Raw genomic sequence first — 17,317 nt, 5'->3', positions numbered from 1 at the left:
ACGGATGTCTGGGCCTATCGAGCTTGCTTGACTAGGTTAATCCGATAAGTCAATTTCCTGGAGTCGTCAGGTGAAGCCTTCCGCGAGCGCCATCTTCTTGAAGGCCCATGTGCCTTTATAGAGGACATGATGTCCAGAGGCTCCGGATTGCCAATCGAAAGGCTAGAGGCCTTACAACGGGTACGAGATTTCTGTCGAATTGCGGTGAACGAACTCGCAGTGGAGGAACCATTGGAGACTGACATATCTGGCCCAACTCCCGTTCTGCGATTGCAGGACCATCCAGAACGCTAGAGGGTTGGTGGCGAAAATTTTCGATCGGGCTCCCCCGACCAGAGATCTCTCGTTTAGGCGTTCTTATTATATATATTTTTTTTTGTTGTTTGGATGAAGTGTAAGGGAAACTAATCAAAACGATTTTAGTGAAGTTTAATGTCATGGCTGAGTTATAAAATTTACGGCTGAGTTATAGCTTTTACGGGAAAACGAAATATATAGTCGATTCATGTCATGACTGAGTTATCAAAGAAACAATCAAACGACTGATTTATACGACTGATTTTATGGCTGAGTTATAGTTTATTACGACTGAGTTATCATGATACAGGACGAAATATATCGTCGATTCATGTGATGGCTGAGTTATAGTGTGTTATGGCTGAGTTATAGTGTGTTATGGCAGAGTTATACTACTTGACAGATGAGTAATACCACAAAATAAAGTAATAATACTTTGACAGATGAGTAATAACACAATATAAACTATAGAGCACAAGTTTTTGCATTGTGCCCAACTTGCTTACATCGCGAACATGCGTGTTGCTTCCTAGGGCGTTTATTTTCAGTGGCAACTTCCAAAGATGATTTAATCCTACGCTTCTTTGGTCTTCCTGGCTGGTTCACAACAATCGGAGGCAAGCACTTCTGATTATCCACAATTTCAGGAGCAGGGAATGATTCATCTGGAGGCATGATTGAACCAGCCCATCCGTTAACCAAATCGACACTCCTAAATTTCGTATCGCACATGGATATACGAGACACATCCATATGCTCTGCAGCTGCGATTGCATGGATGCATGGTATTTTCTCGTGGTCGAAACGACGGCATGTGCAACTTTTTATTTCTAAATTTACAACATGCAAAGATGATCCATATTTCACTTGAACACGTACAGCATCAATCGTTTGTACCTCCATAAGTCTTGCTCCGGTGACACGGTCCTATAAGGGAGTAGAACAAAAAACAAAACGCTTTAGGCTGAGTTATGAAAACAATTATGGCTGAGTTATTGAAACAACAATGGCTGAGTTATGGAAACTATAATGGTAATGGCTGAGATAAGGAAACAATTACGGCAGAGATATGGTAACTATTACGGCTGAGTTATCAACATTAACGACTGACTTATGTAAAATTACCTGTAATAGTTTCTCAACACCTCGAGTGAGCGTTGTTTGCTGCGATTTCGCATCCTCTCTCCGTTCAGAAAACCATCTGGTCATCATATCCCGTATCGATTCTAGAAGTTGAACTATGGGAAGACTTCTAGCATTTGACAGTGCATGGTTCATTGATTCTGCAATATTCGTTGTCATTAAATTGTACCTTTCACCCGGGAAATGAACACGCGCCCACATTCGGACACCAGCTCGTTGGAGGTATCCATGTAGTTCGGGATGACGTGCTTCAATCTCATTGAAAGCCTCATTAAAATCAGTTAGCCTAAAACACTTTGCCGCTTTTTTCACCAGAGGGAACAAATGTTTTCCTTTGAACTTCACCAAGATGTTCTTATACAAATGGTAAGTGCAAATTCCACGTGAAGCCAACGGATACACTTGACGAATCGCTTTCCCTATTGACTGATGTCTGTCGGAGATTACCGCAAGATCCTTTTCGTCTGGAATGGCAACTTTGAGTTGTGTAAAGAACCAACGCCAAGACTCATCATTTTCAGTGTCAACAACAGCGAAAGCTAATGGGAAAATTTGAAAGTTACCATCCTGAGCTAGGGCTGTTAGAAGTGTCCCTTTGTAACTACCATGGAGAAACGTTCCGTCGACAACAACAACTTTGCGCATGAAAGCAAACCCAGCAATACTCGCACCAAAAGCAATAAAAACATATTTGAATATATCTTCATCACCTATTGGAAGACGCGTGACTGTACCTGGATTTTCCCTTTTTAACTTGAATATGTAAGAAGGCAACTCGCTAAAACTTTCCTCAGGAGTTCCCTGATGGATCTGCCTTGCATTCAGCAGCGTTCGATATGCCTTCCAATAACCCATCTGTCGACACCAACAAATTAATAAATCAGCCATAATATATAAATAACTCAGCCGATACATTCGAATAAGTCAGCCTTAAATAATCAATAAATGAGCCGTAAAATGTAAATAATTCAGCCTATACATACCTATAACTCAGCCATTGTTATCAATAATTAACTCAGCCTATACATACCTATAACTCAACCATTATTATCAATAAGTCAGTCGAAACATAGTAATTACCTTTAGACTAAATTGCTTATTGAAAATGACTCCGACACTTTTAGGTTTAACATCCGGACCAAGATCACCAAGATAGTCCCTGTAAAGACCTGCCAGTACATCAGCTGTTGATTGACGGCATCTAGTAGAACGTTCCGTCACAGAACATGTGTGTTCCGAATCGTATACACGAACATGAAAATCCGGGTCATCCCCTTGTACAGATGCACGAACTCTCCAAATACATCCTTTAACCCAACACCTAAAAACCACTTGTCTCGGATTTGAGACTGGTACATTAAAATCAAATCCATCCCTAACCGAAATAAGTTTCACGTGATTCCTGAACTGCTTTTTGCTACTGTATCGTTGTCCTACAGCAATTTTTAGCGTTGACACCTCCAACCTAATAGCCTCCGGATTCATCTTCGATCCGGCAAAGTTATCATCTCTATGAGCTTTCTTCTGAGGAGGCGGAGTAGGTGGGTCTTCCACTGTACTCTGAGGCTCGCCCAATACAGAAAACTTCTCGTCATCAGATGACTCACCATCGGAGTCCTCGAAAACATCAAATCGGGTTGAAAATTCATCGTCTTCTTCTTCGTCAGATGCTACTTCAACAGCTTCTTCTTCGTTTTCTTTGTCAACAATCTTACCATAATCAAAACAAGTGCCTTCAAATCCCCCACCGCACACTTCGGGGGTAGATTCTGCTTTCGAGTCTCTGCTTCGCCGAATCATACTTCCTCTAGCTCCACTAGTTTCTGTAGACTCTTTCGCCGAAAACTCTACACAGAGACGTAGCTGATCGGTTTTCCATAGACCCAAAAAACATTGCAACTGTCGATCATTGGAGACAAAAACTGGTGGAGTATCATGCGCCATATGTTTCATTGCCCTGTTCGAGAACATGTAGCTCAGCTTTAGCTCATGTCTAAACGAGTCCAATCCGTAGTCTTCAAGAACAAGCTTAACAAGCTTGTCGTATGTTGTGCCTCCATCTATCTGCACAACTATACACCCTCTCTCGTCGGAGTTAAATACATATCTCTGTGTCTTTATCCAATTACCGGACACAACTAGTACCGGCACTGGATCCATGAAATATAATGAAGAACAAGGTGGAGAAGAACAAAAGTAGAAGAACAAGGTGTGAAGAAGAAAGTGAAGAAGAAGTAGAAGAACAAGGTGAATAAGAAGGTAAAATAGTTCACTTATTAACCAGTTGAAGAACCAGAGTCGAACGACGTTTCGTATTTCCGGAGAAAAAGATGATGACATGGAATGCTGACATGGATGCTGCATCCGACGTGGCAAATCAGCCATGAAACAATACCATAACTCAGCCTAACTAAAACTCAGCCACAACACGAAAAACATTACAGTAATTAAAAAGCAAAAAAAATTGCTGCCAAACTCAGCCGCTTCATGAACTGAAAATATGTAACTCAGCCGTATCGTTTGATAAGTCAGCCGTAACTGAAAAACATTCTAGTAATTAATCTTTTGCCAATAAGTCAGCCGTCAAACGGCTGACTTGTCGATAAGTCAGCCTATTACGGCTGAGTTATAGTTTTTTTACCATAACTCAGCCGTAACTACATCTCATAAGTCAGCCATTTTTCATAACTCAGCCAGTCGGAAAATGGCAACTCAGCCGTGTCGTTGTGATAACTCAGTCAAAATTTTGACAACTCAACCGTGTCGTAGCGATAACTCAGCCAAAATCTTGACAACTCAACCATCAGGTGAAAACTCAGCCATTACTACAGCTGAGTTATGCGCATAACTCAGCCAAATTTAATAAGTCAGCCATAACTCTTGGCTGACTTATAAGCGTAACTCAGCCAGATTTTCATAAGTTAGCCGTCCGCTCTTACTCAAATGTTTTTTTGAGTAACTCAGCTGCAACATACCTATAATTCAGCCGCAACATACTCTGTGTCACGTTACGGCTGAGTTATGGTACACGTCAGCGATTTCTGACGTGGCGTCTGACGTGGCAATGGCATTTTTGTAATAACGTTTATAAGTTTACAATTTAAATGTTATTTTATAAGTTTTTATAATTGATAAATATTTAAGAATATTATATTATTAAATCTTATGATCTTAAACATGTTCTCCCAATAACTAACTTTTTAACAAAAGATCTTATCTTACATTATTTTCATAATATTTTTACTTTAAGAACACCTAAAATAGTTCCTCCTATAAAAATGCCCTTATGTTGTCGTAGAGTCAGGAGATCAACAAAATGCATATAAAAGTTTGATCAATATGGGAAACAAACGACTAAACAAATAAAGAACAAACCATACAGTAATTGGGCCTAGACCATCGGCCCATGTTGAAAACACAAAAATTTATGCAGTTTTGAGAAAACAGCACGTTGTTAGAAACCAGGAACTTCACACGGCAGAATGTGTTAACATCATATTATCCCACATCGCTCGGACCCAATATAATGACTGGGGAAACAGGAGTATAAATAGAGAAGCAGATGGAACGAGCAAACTACTTACCTGGACGGGGTCAACTCGCGATCATGAAGACGAATGGCCTAGGCTAGTGACCACATTGCACATATCGTGGGGTGCTAAGCTTAAGGTCTTCCCAAGAGGAAGAGCTTGCGTCATTATTTGTGGCAGAGGGGGTTTGCGTTCGCGCAGCCCCTACCATGCTTAGTCCTAATCTTTTAATGTTTTCAGTTTTAATCTTCATGATATTTAGTATTATTCGGATATACTTGTCGACGTAATTTAGTTAAGATTTATGCCTTTTTTTTGTTCAGGAACAGAGTCCCACATCGGAAGCACATATAAAGTTGATGGGTATTGTGTGACTATAAAAGAAAGAGGCTTTCGTGTAAAAACCATCTTTGCGCTTGGGGCAATGACGCAGCTAGTGAGGTTCTAACCGAGGCGCGTCTATTGCTGGTTGAAAACTATTTCCAAACCCCCTCCTAGGCCTTTGCTTGTCTTTGGCCTTCGAGAATTTCTGGAAGAGCTCCCTTCGGGGTAAAGCTCTACAATTTCTTAGTTCAATCTTTTGTGTAATTCGTTTGGTCAACCCAGTTAAAAGAGTTTCTAGACTTAAAAAGTTTCATCTATGTGCACTTTATACTAATGCATACACATTTGAAACAAAACATAAAGTAAAATCTGGAGCAAACTGTAAAAGATCTCAAGTGCAGATATGATCAAATAAATACATACATTTTTTTTTGGTTTTTCTAAGACCTACAGTCTACAGACACAATTCGAGTGTTTCATAAGAGCAAATATGTGTTCATAAGTTAATTAATACTCATTATCATGTCTCTCTTTAACATTATTCTGATTATTCCCAAACCCTTTCCCCCCTCCCAACTCACTTGTTGAGATAAATAACACAACAAGGCCGTTACATTTTCCAATCGTTGAATGATCTAATCGTAGAGAAGTAATCGGAAATATGTCTCCTTTATAAGTTGTCGTCAAGAATCATAGAGCTTAAAATCCCTTGAACGAACTCGCTCTGTTTCAACTTCTCTCTGTGATCCTCTGCTGAAAGAGACTGCTTCTCAACATTCCTGTAAAATTCGGACCAAGACAAAAATCATCAGGGAAACGTTTACAGTTTGTACTTTCCACGACAACAAAAAAGATCACAAGAGCTTTAGGTTAATATGGTAAAATAAGGATCAGCAAAACATCATATATGAAGGCTCATCAAAACAAAGTTTGTGTGATTTTCTTGATAAAAGCTTCATCCAAAATACAAAGTTTCTTTGAGCTAAATATGCAAGGACTGAGCAACTAGATGTTTTGGACTTTCTCCACAACTTAACAATAGAAACGTAAGATTTCAACTAACAAGAATGATAAAGAAAAGGGCAATCCCAAGAGCTTTGTGCTTTTGGTAAGAAGGGATCAACTAAGTTCTATGAAAGCTCATAAAAACTACGTTTGTGAGATTTCATTGATATCCAAATTATGAAATTTTACTACAAAACGGTAAAGAAAAGGGCAATAACAAGAGCTTTATGCTTAAGGTAATAAAGGATCGACTAAACTCTATGAAGGTTCATTCGCAGATCTGTAATCATAATGAGAATGAGGAAGCATACCTTTCAGGCAAACTCTGATTAGATGTTTTCTTGGCAGAACTTGTTTCTGCACACAGACTTGACTCAGAAATGAAAAAGTCATCAGCCATTGGCGAAATGAAGGAAGACAGCAAAGGATCAGCAGCTATACTGGCAGAAGAAGAGGGTACCGCACGCGACGATCCTTCAAATAGGCTCTGAAAATTTCCATCAGGAAACTCTCTTTTCAAGATTGATAGCATGGACTGAGCCCCACCTCTTCTTGTTTTTCTTTTCCGTGTCACGTAATATCTCTCGTCAAGGAAATGAAAACACAACTCTTTTTGACAAATCAGATAAGTAAATGATCGTTAAAAGAATTAACTGGTTGAAGGAAGAAGAAAAAAAAAAAGGATATCTTGAACATATTTGCATGTTGAAGTGTTATATGAGCAATCATATCAGAGCTCACTTTCACCGCACAAACGGGACATACCTACAATGAAAAATATGTCAGTCTCCATGATTTAAACGCTGAATCGAAAACACATCTTCCTATTTGTAGCATCTCTCCTGACAATAAACAAGGGTCCTATACAATTCTAATACTATTATGATGCAATTCCAATCTTACATCCAAGACGAGAAACTACAAAAGAAAGAACAGTGCTCTGCCCAAACTACCAAGAATCATGTGATGAAACAATAAATAGATTTTGATAACTGAGTAGTTACCCCATTTTTGGCGTCCATAGGATGATCTTCATCAATGTGGCAGCAAAGAGACACGATATCAAAATAGTCTGAGCAGAAGGGGCAAGCATACTCCTCCCTGAAGTCATCTTCTCCCTCTATCTCCTCAAATCCCAAGAAATTGTCTGCGTTTTAGAAAGATAAAAAAAAAGAAGTCCAAGTCAAATACCACAAAACAACGATGCAAAGAGAACATTCTGAAATGCTACAAGTACAAGAAAAAAAAAAAATGGGAATACTAAAAACGCGTTCCATTTCCATCCTCTCAGTTACAAATACAAATGTAAGAAATGGGGTTTATAAGAAACATCAAGATCATAATAAACCTTTCCTGGCAAAGATGTCTATGTTTGAGATGAAAAAAAAACTATGCTTCGAAAACGTTTTTTACCCAACAAGAAGGTTTTTGTATATTCTTCTTGTTGGTCAAACAAGAATCATCAAGATTCAAGATTCCAACTTTGAGACAAGTTGATGATACCAAAAAAAACAAAACACAAACTCTTCTTCGTATAAACAAAACACACACGCTTAATCAATCTTTAAAGCCCCACATGAGTAAAAAATGCCTCAAAAGACAGAAACTTTTATATCTTTCTTTCCACTCTCTACCATTTCAACATCATCAACACAAATCTCCGTTTCGATATTACAGACCAAACACATCAAGTCTTTGTTTCATTTTGTCGGAAAATTAGTCAGAAAAAAAGAACAGTAACAAATGTCAATCTCTCTCATTCAACCTCAACCTCAACATCGATCCTTGAATCGATCAAATTAAAAGAAAACAAATTGAGCACTAAAATCATTGGTTTCGGCATTAAACATATATAGACATTAAATATAAGAAGACAACCAAATCAAATCTCAAATCAAGATTAATCGACAAAGAACAAATCCAAATTCTTTATTTTTATTTTTATTTTCAACTCACCAGATCGAGATAAGAAATCGAGCTGATATCTTCTTGAAGCCGATGCGAGACGATCACTCCAAGAATCAGAATCCATTTCCTCTTTTTATTTTCTCTACAAAAAACTATTACCAAATACAAATCGAAACCCAAGAATCCTCTTTTCAATTAAAACAAAACAACAAAAAATTTAATCTTTGACTCGGGATAAAGAACACACAGATATTCCGATTCAAGAATCAAAATATTCCGGCGAAATGCAAAGACGGAGACGACGACGACGACGACGATTCTGCGTTTTGTTTCTTCTTTAAATGGCTTTTCTTTGTTTTTAATTCTTTGGATAGAGAAAGAGAGAGAGTGAGAGAGACATTAGGAGGAGAGATGAGTTTATATTTACATTACACCACTTTGTTTTATTAATTACAAAAAAAAAAACTTAATTACCTTTTTTTAATCTCTCGCTTTCAGCAGCCCGCACGAATGCATGCCGTTTTAATTCTTTTTACCCGCCGTGTATTTCCATTTTGGAATATGCAAACGTCATGCTGTTAAACTCTATACTTACGTGTCAATACGTTATTCGTTTACTTTTGGTAAGTTGGTGTGATACAAAATTAGAGAAGAACTAAACAGAGATTTTTTAATTAATTTTGGGAAAATAATAGTGAAAACCTCATCGGAAAAGTTTTGTTGATTACGCCGCCGGTCTTCGAGCACTCCCGGTCGCCGTCGGTGTCCCAATTTTGGCGCCACAATTCGTGTTTTATTTTTTCTTTGGATCAATGATGAAGCCGCGACCGTGTTCAGATCTACAGCCTTCCAAATCGGAGAGGAAGCTCTGATCATCTCTAAGTGCTTAATTTCGAAACTTGGATGTTGAAATTCTAGGGATTNTTTTTTTTTTTTTTTTTTTTTTTATTTGGCAATCAATCATGGCGACGAGGAATCGTACTTTGTTGTTCAGGAAGTATAGGAACTCTCTGAGGAGCGTTAGAGCTCCATTGTCGTCATCATCTTCATTGACGGGAACACGATCCGGCGTTGGCCCGGTTATAGAGATGGCGAGCACATCTTTGATGAATCCGAATCGCTCTTACGCTCCTGTTAGTACCGACGATCCTGGGAATTCGAGGTACTCTTTTGCCGGTGAAAATGTTGAAGTAAATTGGATCAGTTAGGGTTTTGCTAATCGTATGTTAAGCTTAGATGCTTGAGAGCTAGAGTAGTAGATATATGTAGCCTGTGTAGTTTAAGGATCACAGAGCTGGTTCATTAGTAGTTTACGGAGCTTTTTTTGTCTTCCTTGTATTCAGTAAAGGTGCGATAACAGTGGGGTTACCACCAGCTTGGGTTGATGTCTCTGAAGAGATCTCTGTCAACATACAGCGTGCAAGGACTAAAATGACTGAGTTGGGAAAGGCTCATGCCAAGGCGTTAATGCCGTCGTTTGGAGATGGTAAAGAAGATCAACATAATATTGAGTCTTTGACACAAGAGATCACTTTTCTATTGAAGAAGTCTGAGAAGCAACTTCAGAGGCTTTCTGCGGCTGGACCTTCTGAAGATTCTAATGTTAGGAAAAACGTGCAGGTAGTCTTTGAATTGATTGATGCTGCTCTCATGCATGTGTTTAAAGGCTTGCCATTTTTTGTTTGGGCAACATTGTTATAGCCATCTGAGCTTAATTCTTTTGTGTTGTTATATAAACAGCGATCTCTTGCCACTGATCTCCAACTTCTTTCTATGGAGCTCCGCAAAAAACAATCAACCTATTTGAAACGCTTGAGACAGCAAAAAGAGGTATGAAGCTAGTAGCTCTTTAGTTGTAACTATTAACGTTCTGGTCAATTCTGATTCCAGTAACTTAGTGATCTTGCATTTTATCGTTAGTTTATGTTTGTGTTTCAATGCTGCAACGTAATAAAACTTGTTAACATGGATGATAGATTCTTTTTGAGACTTGTTTTTTTTTTTTCATATTATGGGAAATTATATTATTCTGTCTCTCTAGAAGCTTTGACGTGAAATGTATTTATCATTTATCAGGATGGGGTAGATTTAGAGATGAATCTGAGCAGAAACAGATATAGACCTGAAGAAGATGATTTTGGCGATATGGTTTAACTCCTATATCTTTTTCATTCTTTCAATTTAAAGCCATCCTTCGTCTTATGTACTTCTTTATTGATGAAATCTGTTATTTGAATTCTTTTTAGTTAAACGAGCATCAGATGTCCAAGATTAAAAAGAGCGAGGAAGTATCGGTAGAGAGGGAGAAAGAGATACAACAGGCTAGTGCTTTAGTCTGTGTTCGTTGTTGTTTGTTGCTCACCGATCGCTTTTTCTCACGCAATCAATCATAATCTATTTTCTTGTCTTGTTCTGTATCATTGTCCAGGTTGTAGAATCAGTAAACGACCTTGCTCAAATCATGAAAGATCTTTCTGCACTTGTGATAGATCAGGTAAAACTACTTGAGCCCATGTTCTCTTTGTCTAGCTCTTGAGTCTACTTCCTTTGGAAAACAAACTCAAAACAACCCGTTTCGCTGCAGGGTACAATAGTTGATCGGATAGACTATAATATTGAAAACGTCGCTACTACTGTTGAAGATGGCCTCAAACAACTGCAGAAGGTAAAACTGTGTACTCTCTTCAACATTAATGGCCAATCATATTGTTGTCCCAAATTTAATTAAAGCGAATTGCATAAAACTTCACAGGCAGAGCGAACACAGAGACATGGAGGGATGGTGAAGTGTGCATCTGTGCTTGTCATCCTCTGTTTCATCATGCTGTTACTCTTAATTCTTAAGGAAATATTCTTGTGATCGGAACAACTTCTCTTTCACAGAAGAGCTAAGTTCCGTGGACCGTCATCCCTGGTCTGGTTAGATCAATAAGAAAAGTTTGATCCGTAATTCTTTCATTCTTTAGACCCTAACATCGTATAATTTTCTTCTTGCGGTTGTTTCTGTACGGTTATGAAAGTCCGAGATGTTATTAAGAAACAAAAAAAAAAAAAGAAGAAGAAAAAAAGAGACAGTATATGTTCTTCCTTGATGCCTGATGGCGTTGGTTTCGACTTCTTTTGCATTTGCATTTACATTACTGAAGATCCTTTGCAGAGTAGTGAGTACGTAACATTATAGCGAAGAAAAGGACATAGAAGAAGAAAGATAGTCAGAGGTCAATTTCTGAGGAGTTCAGAGTTTGTACACCAATGCCAATATACTTGCTCTCTTCACGCTAAAGTCAAGTGTCTTTCTAATAAAATATATGGGATTTAATTCTCTGGTGCCCCTATACCAGAAATTCTTTTCTGCATCACTTCCACTTATTCTCACTACCCCTTTTTTAATGAAATGACGAAACTACCCTCTAACAATTTTGAAAAGAAAATTGAACGTACAACTACATCGAGTTGTACTGGATATCCCTTAGTTGTACCTCTAGTTGTACCTATCGCACCCTAGTTGTACCCGTCGCACCCTAGTTGTACCTCGCATAGTAGGATTCGAACTCTGGGCGCGCGGGTGCGCATGGAACTCGCAACCACTGAGCTATTGTGTTTTTCGTTGAACATTTACCGATTTAATTATATTTAACCTTTAACAATCTTCATTAAGGGTAATATTGTCTTTTTACCATGAGGGGTTTTTGAGAAATTGTTTTGATGAATAGGGGTATTAGAGATTACTGTCCTATATATAATTCCAGTTATATTACAGTTACACATCTCTAAATATATTCATAGTTTTGCCCAAATATTTATCGTCACACCCCAATGCTTTTTTGAGTATGTATGAAACAAATTAGTTAACTTTTAACTGTTTAATTGCGTTAAAAGTTGTACTCCTTTCAAGTAAAAACGTGTTCATTCATTCTCTTGTACAATCATAGTTCTAAATCAAAGATGAACTGAACATTTCAACCATAATTAGTGTTGTGCAAAATTTTGGTCATATGTGCTATTCGGAATCGCTGAGGATTGACTGATTGATATACAGTATATACTATAATTTAAGTCGATGAACATGTACCACAAAGGAAATGGTCAAGGTCATAATTTGATGGGTTATCAACAATAAAAAAACAAGTCAAATTCCACATTTTCCCAAATGTTAGCGCAGCTCTATAATTTAACTTGCATCGCCAACGGATTTAGTACCTAACTTACATCAATTAAATTAAAAGAGGGTTAGTACTTTAGTAGATAACCCATAAACACAAGTTAAGTAGTTGTATAAACATGTGTGTATGGTACTTTCTTAAATGACACTTCCCTCTCTCTCTCTCTCTCTCTCTCTCTCTCTCTGTAACTCTCAATACACATTTTTATTTGTTTATTTCTAAAGAATCTCAGAAGATAATTCTATCCTCTCTGATGTGATGTCAGAGCATTGCAACTCTCGGCACTTCTCATGGCTGATGAAATCTTGTTTACCAAATCCCTCCGACGCCAAGTCACTCGTTCCGATTCACCAACCGTCGGCGAATCATTCTACAACGATAGCTTCTCTACCTGACGATTTGCTCCTCGAATGTATCTCCAGAGTCCCTTCCTCATCGATTCCTTCTCTCTCCATCGTTTGTCGCCGCTGGTCTCGTCTCCTCCACTCTCCTTACTTCCTCCACCTCCGCCGTCGTTCAGGTCTTCTCCGGCATTCTCTCATCGCTATCTCCGCCGTCGATTCTGGACTTTTCGCCGCGGATTTGCAGTTTCTTCAGTCCGAGGTCGCGACTTGGAAAGTGTCTCTCGCGGTTTCGAGTAGGTCTGTTGATGGTAGTTATGGAAGTTTGTCTCATGCTCGCGCGGCGGCGATCGGACCTAGGGTTTATGTTGTTAGTAGAAATGCTGTTTTGAGATACGATTCGTGGATGGGGACGCTTGTTTTGAGATCTCCGATGCTTTTCCCGAGGAAAAAATTCGCAATCGCGGTGGTTTCGGGTAAGATCTACGTTGCCGGAGGTGGTGGTTGTTCGGAGGTTGCGGCGGCGGTTGAAGAGTACGATCCTGAGTTGAATCGGTGGGTAGTGGTGACACAATCGGCGAGGAAGAGATACGGTTGCATCGGAGCAGCTGTGGACGGAGTTTTTTATGTCATCGGTGGTTTGAAAATTGGGAATGAGACTTCACGCGCGGTTGCGGCGCGTGCTTACGCTAGCTCTATGGATCTTTTCGATGTGGAATCGCGTCAGTGGTTGAGGAGTCGTTCCGTTCCTGGCGGTGGATGTGTTGTGGCGGCGTGTGCGGCGGTTGGATATGTGTACGTGTTAAGCAGCCACGCGGTGGAGCTTTCGTTCTGGCGATTTGACGCGCGTCGTCGCGGTGGTAACAGCGGGTTTGGAGAATGGCGGAGGCTGAAAAGTCCGCCGTTGCCGGCTCAAGTGCGGTTAGACGGGACGGTGAGGTTTAGCTGTGTTGGAGTGGAAGATAAAGTGGCGGTGGTTCAGGTGGTGGGATGCATTGACGATTTGCTCCGGCGAAGTGGGAGGAGCGAGAGAGGGCTGAGAGAAAGCCTTGTGTTGATGTACGATACGGTGGACGGAGAGTGGAGAAGAGCGGCGGATCTACCGGAGATGATTACACGAGCCGCATGTACGTGTGTGGAGTGGTAAGAGTGGAGACAACGGCGCAGGATTAAGGCTAACGTACGCGGGATTTATTAAAGTGGACAAAAACAAAATCATTATTGGATTGGTGCACATGTTTGTTTACTCATGAAAAGCATACAGCGTCTTGGGCTCGTGACCTTATTGGCTATTTTGCGTTGCTTTCCCAATAGAGAAAAACAAAACTTTTACTATCTCTTTGGATTTGAACTTTAGATTAATTGTGTGTATTCTTAATTTTGATTTGGAGAGAGAGAGAGAGAGTAATCAGTTACTACTACATTAACAAATTTAATTTACAAGACAATTAGTATTTATGATGTTGTTTTCAAATCAGGACATATGTTTCAGCTTGTTGGACTATGTTCTCCTTAGAACCCAAATGCACAAGAAAAATGTGTAACTATGAAGAAATAAATAAGTCGATCCCTTCTGACCAAAGAGAAAACATAAACTTGATTTTGTTGAATGTTCGTACATCCCATTTCAAAGCTTCACACAGTAAAGAAACATGATCTTGATAGTGATAAGTCAGTCATGCTTCTAGATGCCGGATTCTGAGTGAAAAGAAACATGATTCAAAAGATGACATAAAGGAAACAATACCTATCCACTATGTGTTAACTGTTCCTTCCACACATCCTCTGGATTCCTTTTGACAAAGTTAACAACTAATCCTACAAAAAAAAAAAAAAAAAAAAACAAGTAATCTTTCTTACAAGGATTGTGGTTTTGAGTCTTTGTATCAAAAGTTACACAGCTGTTTATTTAGCTTGATTGATATTTCATTATAGAATCAAATTAAATAATTGGTTACATAATTGCAGAGAATACATTTGATAATAGAATGAGAGATGAATATCCCAAAAGAAGCTTAGCTAGCTGTCTAAAATGTTTCAGGCCTTCTTGTTCTTGGCCATGGCAGTCGCGATATCGGATGCGGTGTGCGAGCGGAGAACGAGATCAGAAATCGAGAGCTTGAGATCAATGGTGAGCTTCTGGAACACCTGAGATAGGAGTAAAACATCTGACAAGGCTCTGTGAGCGTCACCCTCCCTTGTAAGACTATAGTGTTCTGCAAGAACTTGTAATCCTGCTTTTGGTTTAACCGTTGGCTCTGCAAAAACATAAGAAGAAGAACCCATTTCTAGTTTATAAGTTTCCAGACATAAAAAAAAAAAAAGGTAACCATGTCTGTTCTGTTTAGGTTTAGAGTATTCAGTTTAACCAACTACGATCGAGGTACAAAACAAGACCATACAGACTTTATTAGATAGAGGCTAAGGTATTTTAGTATGTTACCTATAATTTTCATATTCTCTCTACCGAGTGGGAGCGAGTCGAGTAACAACCAATTATGAGGAATCTCAAAAGAACAACGGTTAAACTCGTTGATCAGAAACGGGAAGTCAAATGTTTTTCCATTGTGTGCAACTAACATAACATAGCCTCCAGGCTTCTGTCGACTCTCAACATACCGTAGAAATATCGGTATCAGCTCTTCCATCCTACAACACAGAAACGTTAACTAGTTTGATCCAATGGAAGCCACACAAACATAAATAATCCAATCACACAAATTCAAAGACTAGTAAAGTGGAAAAGAATGTGTACCTTGGAACCTCGGGTCGACAAACCATATCATTCCTGATTCCGTGGATATGTGTGTTAGTTACAGGAACATTCCCCGGGTTGACGAGAGTCTGAAATGTGCTGTTCTCTCCACCAGCTAAATCCTGTGCTGCAATTTCAATTATCCGCTCCGTCTTTCTATTCAAGCCGCTTGTCTCAAGATCAGCGACTATAACCGTGAGGAGTTTAGGCAGATCTTTGTCTTGGGAAAGCCGTTGCTGAAGATTTCCAAAAGGCTGCTGCCGTATCTTGGTCCTGCTCTCTTCATCTATAATCCTGGTTACAGGGATTGTTCCTCCCAACACACTGCTCTTGGTGTTGTTGCTTCTACTACCTTGTGTAGTTGTACTCAAGTTTCGTCTGACCCATCTGGCTTTACCATCAACCGAAGAAGCTCTAACATCAAGCAGCTTCAGGCTTGAGCTGCTCTTGAGCCAGCCATGAACACGTTCACAGCAAGAACTTCCAAATGAATGGAATCTAAGTCTAGAGACTTGCGAGATTGAGACACACATCAGACCCTCTCTCTTTCTCTCCCTAAATAATAAGATCAAAGAGACAGTGTCTCTGCTGTTGGTGAAGACAACTGCCTCCAGAGAAGACTATTCCAATCTGTAGATCCATAAGAATGAAAAATTAGAACGAAGCACATAGTTCTACTACACATTGGATACAACTCTAACAGTTTCATTTATATAATACCCTTCTGATCCTAAAGACGAGCAGTTTTCACAACATCAATACAAAGTTTGTTCAAAACCCAATAGAAAAGTTAATAACTTTGACTCAAATTTTGAGTAACTCGGTAGAGATAAAATAGGGAACAAGCTAAAGACAGTAGAACACGAGTTAATCAGAGAATACGTCATCCAAAAGCATGAATTTTAAGATTCCAATCAGAAAAGTGAAAACAGACTACGTGTAATCAATTTCAGAGACTCGATTCAAGCCGATAAGAGTAGTCAAAAAGCTTCAAAATTCAAATCTTTAGCATCGTTGGAACATCTACGAAGCAAATAAAAATTCATATCTTTCCCCTAATTGTCTCAGCATCCAAACAAATCAAATAGGGTGAAAAACAAAAACGAATAATTCAAATACAGCAGAAACGGTAATTTCGATTTTTGATTCGACAACAGACTGAGGAATTGCAGAAATGAAGATCTAAGCTTTATTCAAAATCGCTCATCGAGGAGAGACCAAGAAAGATACGAACTTTGGCTTAATTTTCAGAGAATCTTAAAATGACCCACAAGGAGAAAACTGAATCGGCAAAAGGAGAAGAGATACTTTACTTGCCTTGTGTAGTCCAAACTCAAAACAAACTGCATTTGCTTGCACGAAAGTATCGAATTTTTAAGAAATGGACAGAGTTTAAGAGAGAGAGAGAGAGAGAGAGAGAGAGAGAGAGAGAGAGAGGGAGAGAGCGTAATTGAGATTAGAGTAAACAAAACAAGTCGCGTGAAAGGGAGAGTGGGAGAGAGAGAGAGACCCGTCCGTTTTATTCGGATCTGTGACCCGATCCGATAAATACGGACCTACGTGGCTTGGGTCGTATATGTTTCCACTTTTGGCAAAAAAAAAATTAAAAAAATAATCTTACCTCAGTTTTAACTTTTAACCTATTCAAAGTTTCAAACCTATTCCAATTCCAAGTTATAAAAAAAAACACAAACACCTCTGTCAAAAAAAAAAATATTACAGTTATGCAATTTTATCTTCTTGAAGCGATAAAACATTTAATTATGAACATTACATATTTGTTCCTATATCCTGTTTTTAAAAACCAATAATAGTGTTGTTATCTTACAAAGAAAGGAATATTCCCATGTT

The 17,317-nt window shown here is 38.9% G+C and overlaps 4 protein-coding genes across 9 annotated transcripts; 2 read left to right on the top strand and 2 right to left on the bottom strand.

The window, feature by feature from the left end:
- Positions 5,754-8,604, bottom strand: LOC104771172 (protein DEHYDRATION-INDUCED 19 homolog 6). Of its 2 annotated transcripts, XM_010495653.2 has the most exons (6): positions 8,455-8,604; positions 8,256-8,359; positions 7,304-7,446; positions 6,987-7,064; positions 6,611-6,873; positions 5,754-6,073 (listed from the first exon to the last, which is right to left on the bottom strand). In XM_010495653.2, the coding sequence occupies exons 2-6, from the start codon at positions 8,329-8,331 to the stop codon at positions 5,965-5,967; spliced, it is 669 nt and encodes a 222-aa protein (XP_010493955.1). In that variant the 5' UTR covers positions 8,332-8,359; positions 8,455-8,604; the 3' UTR covers positions 5,754-5,964. The 2 variants fall into 2 exon arrangements, with proteins under 2 accessions (XP_010493955.1, XP_010493954.1); XM_010495652.2 differs by having other exon boundaries at positions 8,256-8,604.
- On the top strand, positions 8,872-11,299 carry LOC104771171 (syntaxin-41). The gene is made up of 8 exons (XM_010495651.2): positions 8,872-9,369; positions 9,551-9,827; positions 9,948-10,037; positions 10,284-10,355; positions 10,454-10,528; positions 10,636-10,701; positions 10,792-10,872; positions 10,960-11,299. The coding sequence occupies exons 1-8, from the start codon at positions 9,170-9,172 to the stop codon at positions 11,065-11,067; spliced, it is 969 nt and encodes a 322-aa protein (XP_010493953.1). The 5' UTR covers positions 8,872-9,169; the 3' UTR covers positions 11,068-11,299.
- LOC104771170 (F-box/kelch-repeat protein At5g26960-like) lies at positions 12,406-14,046 on the top strand. The gene has a single exon (XM_010495650.2). It carries the CDS (start codon positions 12,629-12,631, stop codon positions 13,856-13,858), a length of 1,230 nt encoding a protein of 409 aa, XP_010493952.1. The 5' UTR covers positions 12,406-12,628; the 3' UTR covers positions 13,859-14,046.
- Positions 14,603-16,924, bottom strand: LOC104771168 (exonuclease DPD1, chloroplastic/mitochondrial). Of its 5 annotated transcripts, none has more exons than XM_010495647.2 (4): positions 16,780-16,924; positions 15,467-16,096; positions 15,155-15,360; positions 14,603-14,969 (listed from the first exon to the last, which is right to left on the bottom strand). In XM_010495647.2, exons 2-4 carry the CDS (start codon positions 15,997-15,999, stop codon positions 14,749-14,751), a joined length of 960 nt encoding a protein of 319 aa, XP_010493949.1. In that variant the 5' UTR covers positions 16,000-16,096; positions 16,780-16,924; the 3' UTR covers positions 14,603-14,748. The 5 variants fall into 5 exon arrangements, with proteins under 5 accessions (XP_010493949.1, XP_010493946.1, XP_010493948.1 ...); XM_010495644.2 differs by having other exon boundaries at positions 16,784-16,923; XM_010495646.2 differs by lacking the exon at positions 16,780-16,924 and adding an exon at positions 16,701-16,758.

This window comes from Camelina sativa, chromosome 20, assembly GCF_000633955.1.
Source record: "Camelina sativa cultivar DH55 chromosome 20, Cs, whole genome shotgun sequence".
In the NCBI taxonomy this organism is placed as follows: domain Eukaryota; kingdom Viridiplantae; phylum Streptophyta; class Magnoliopsida; order Brassicales; family Brassicaceae; genus Camelina; species Camelina sativa.
The sequence above is the reverse complement of the archived record's forward strand: the minus strand, read 5'-3'. Positions and strand labels throughout refer to the sequence as shown.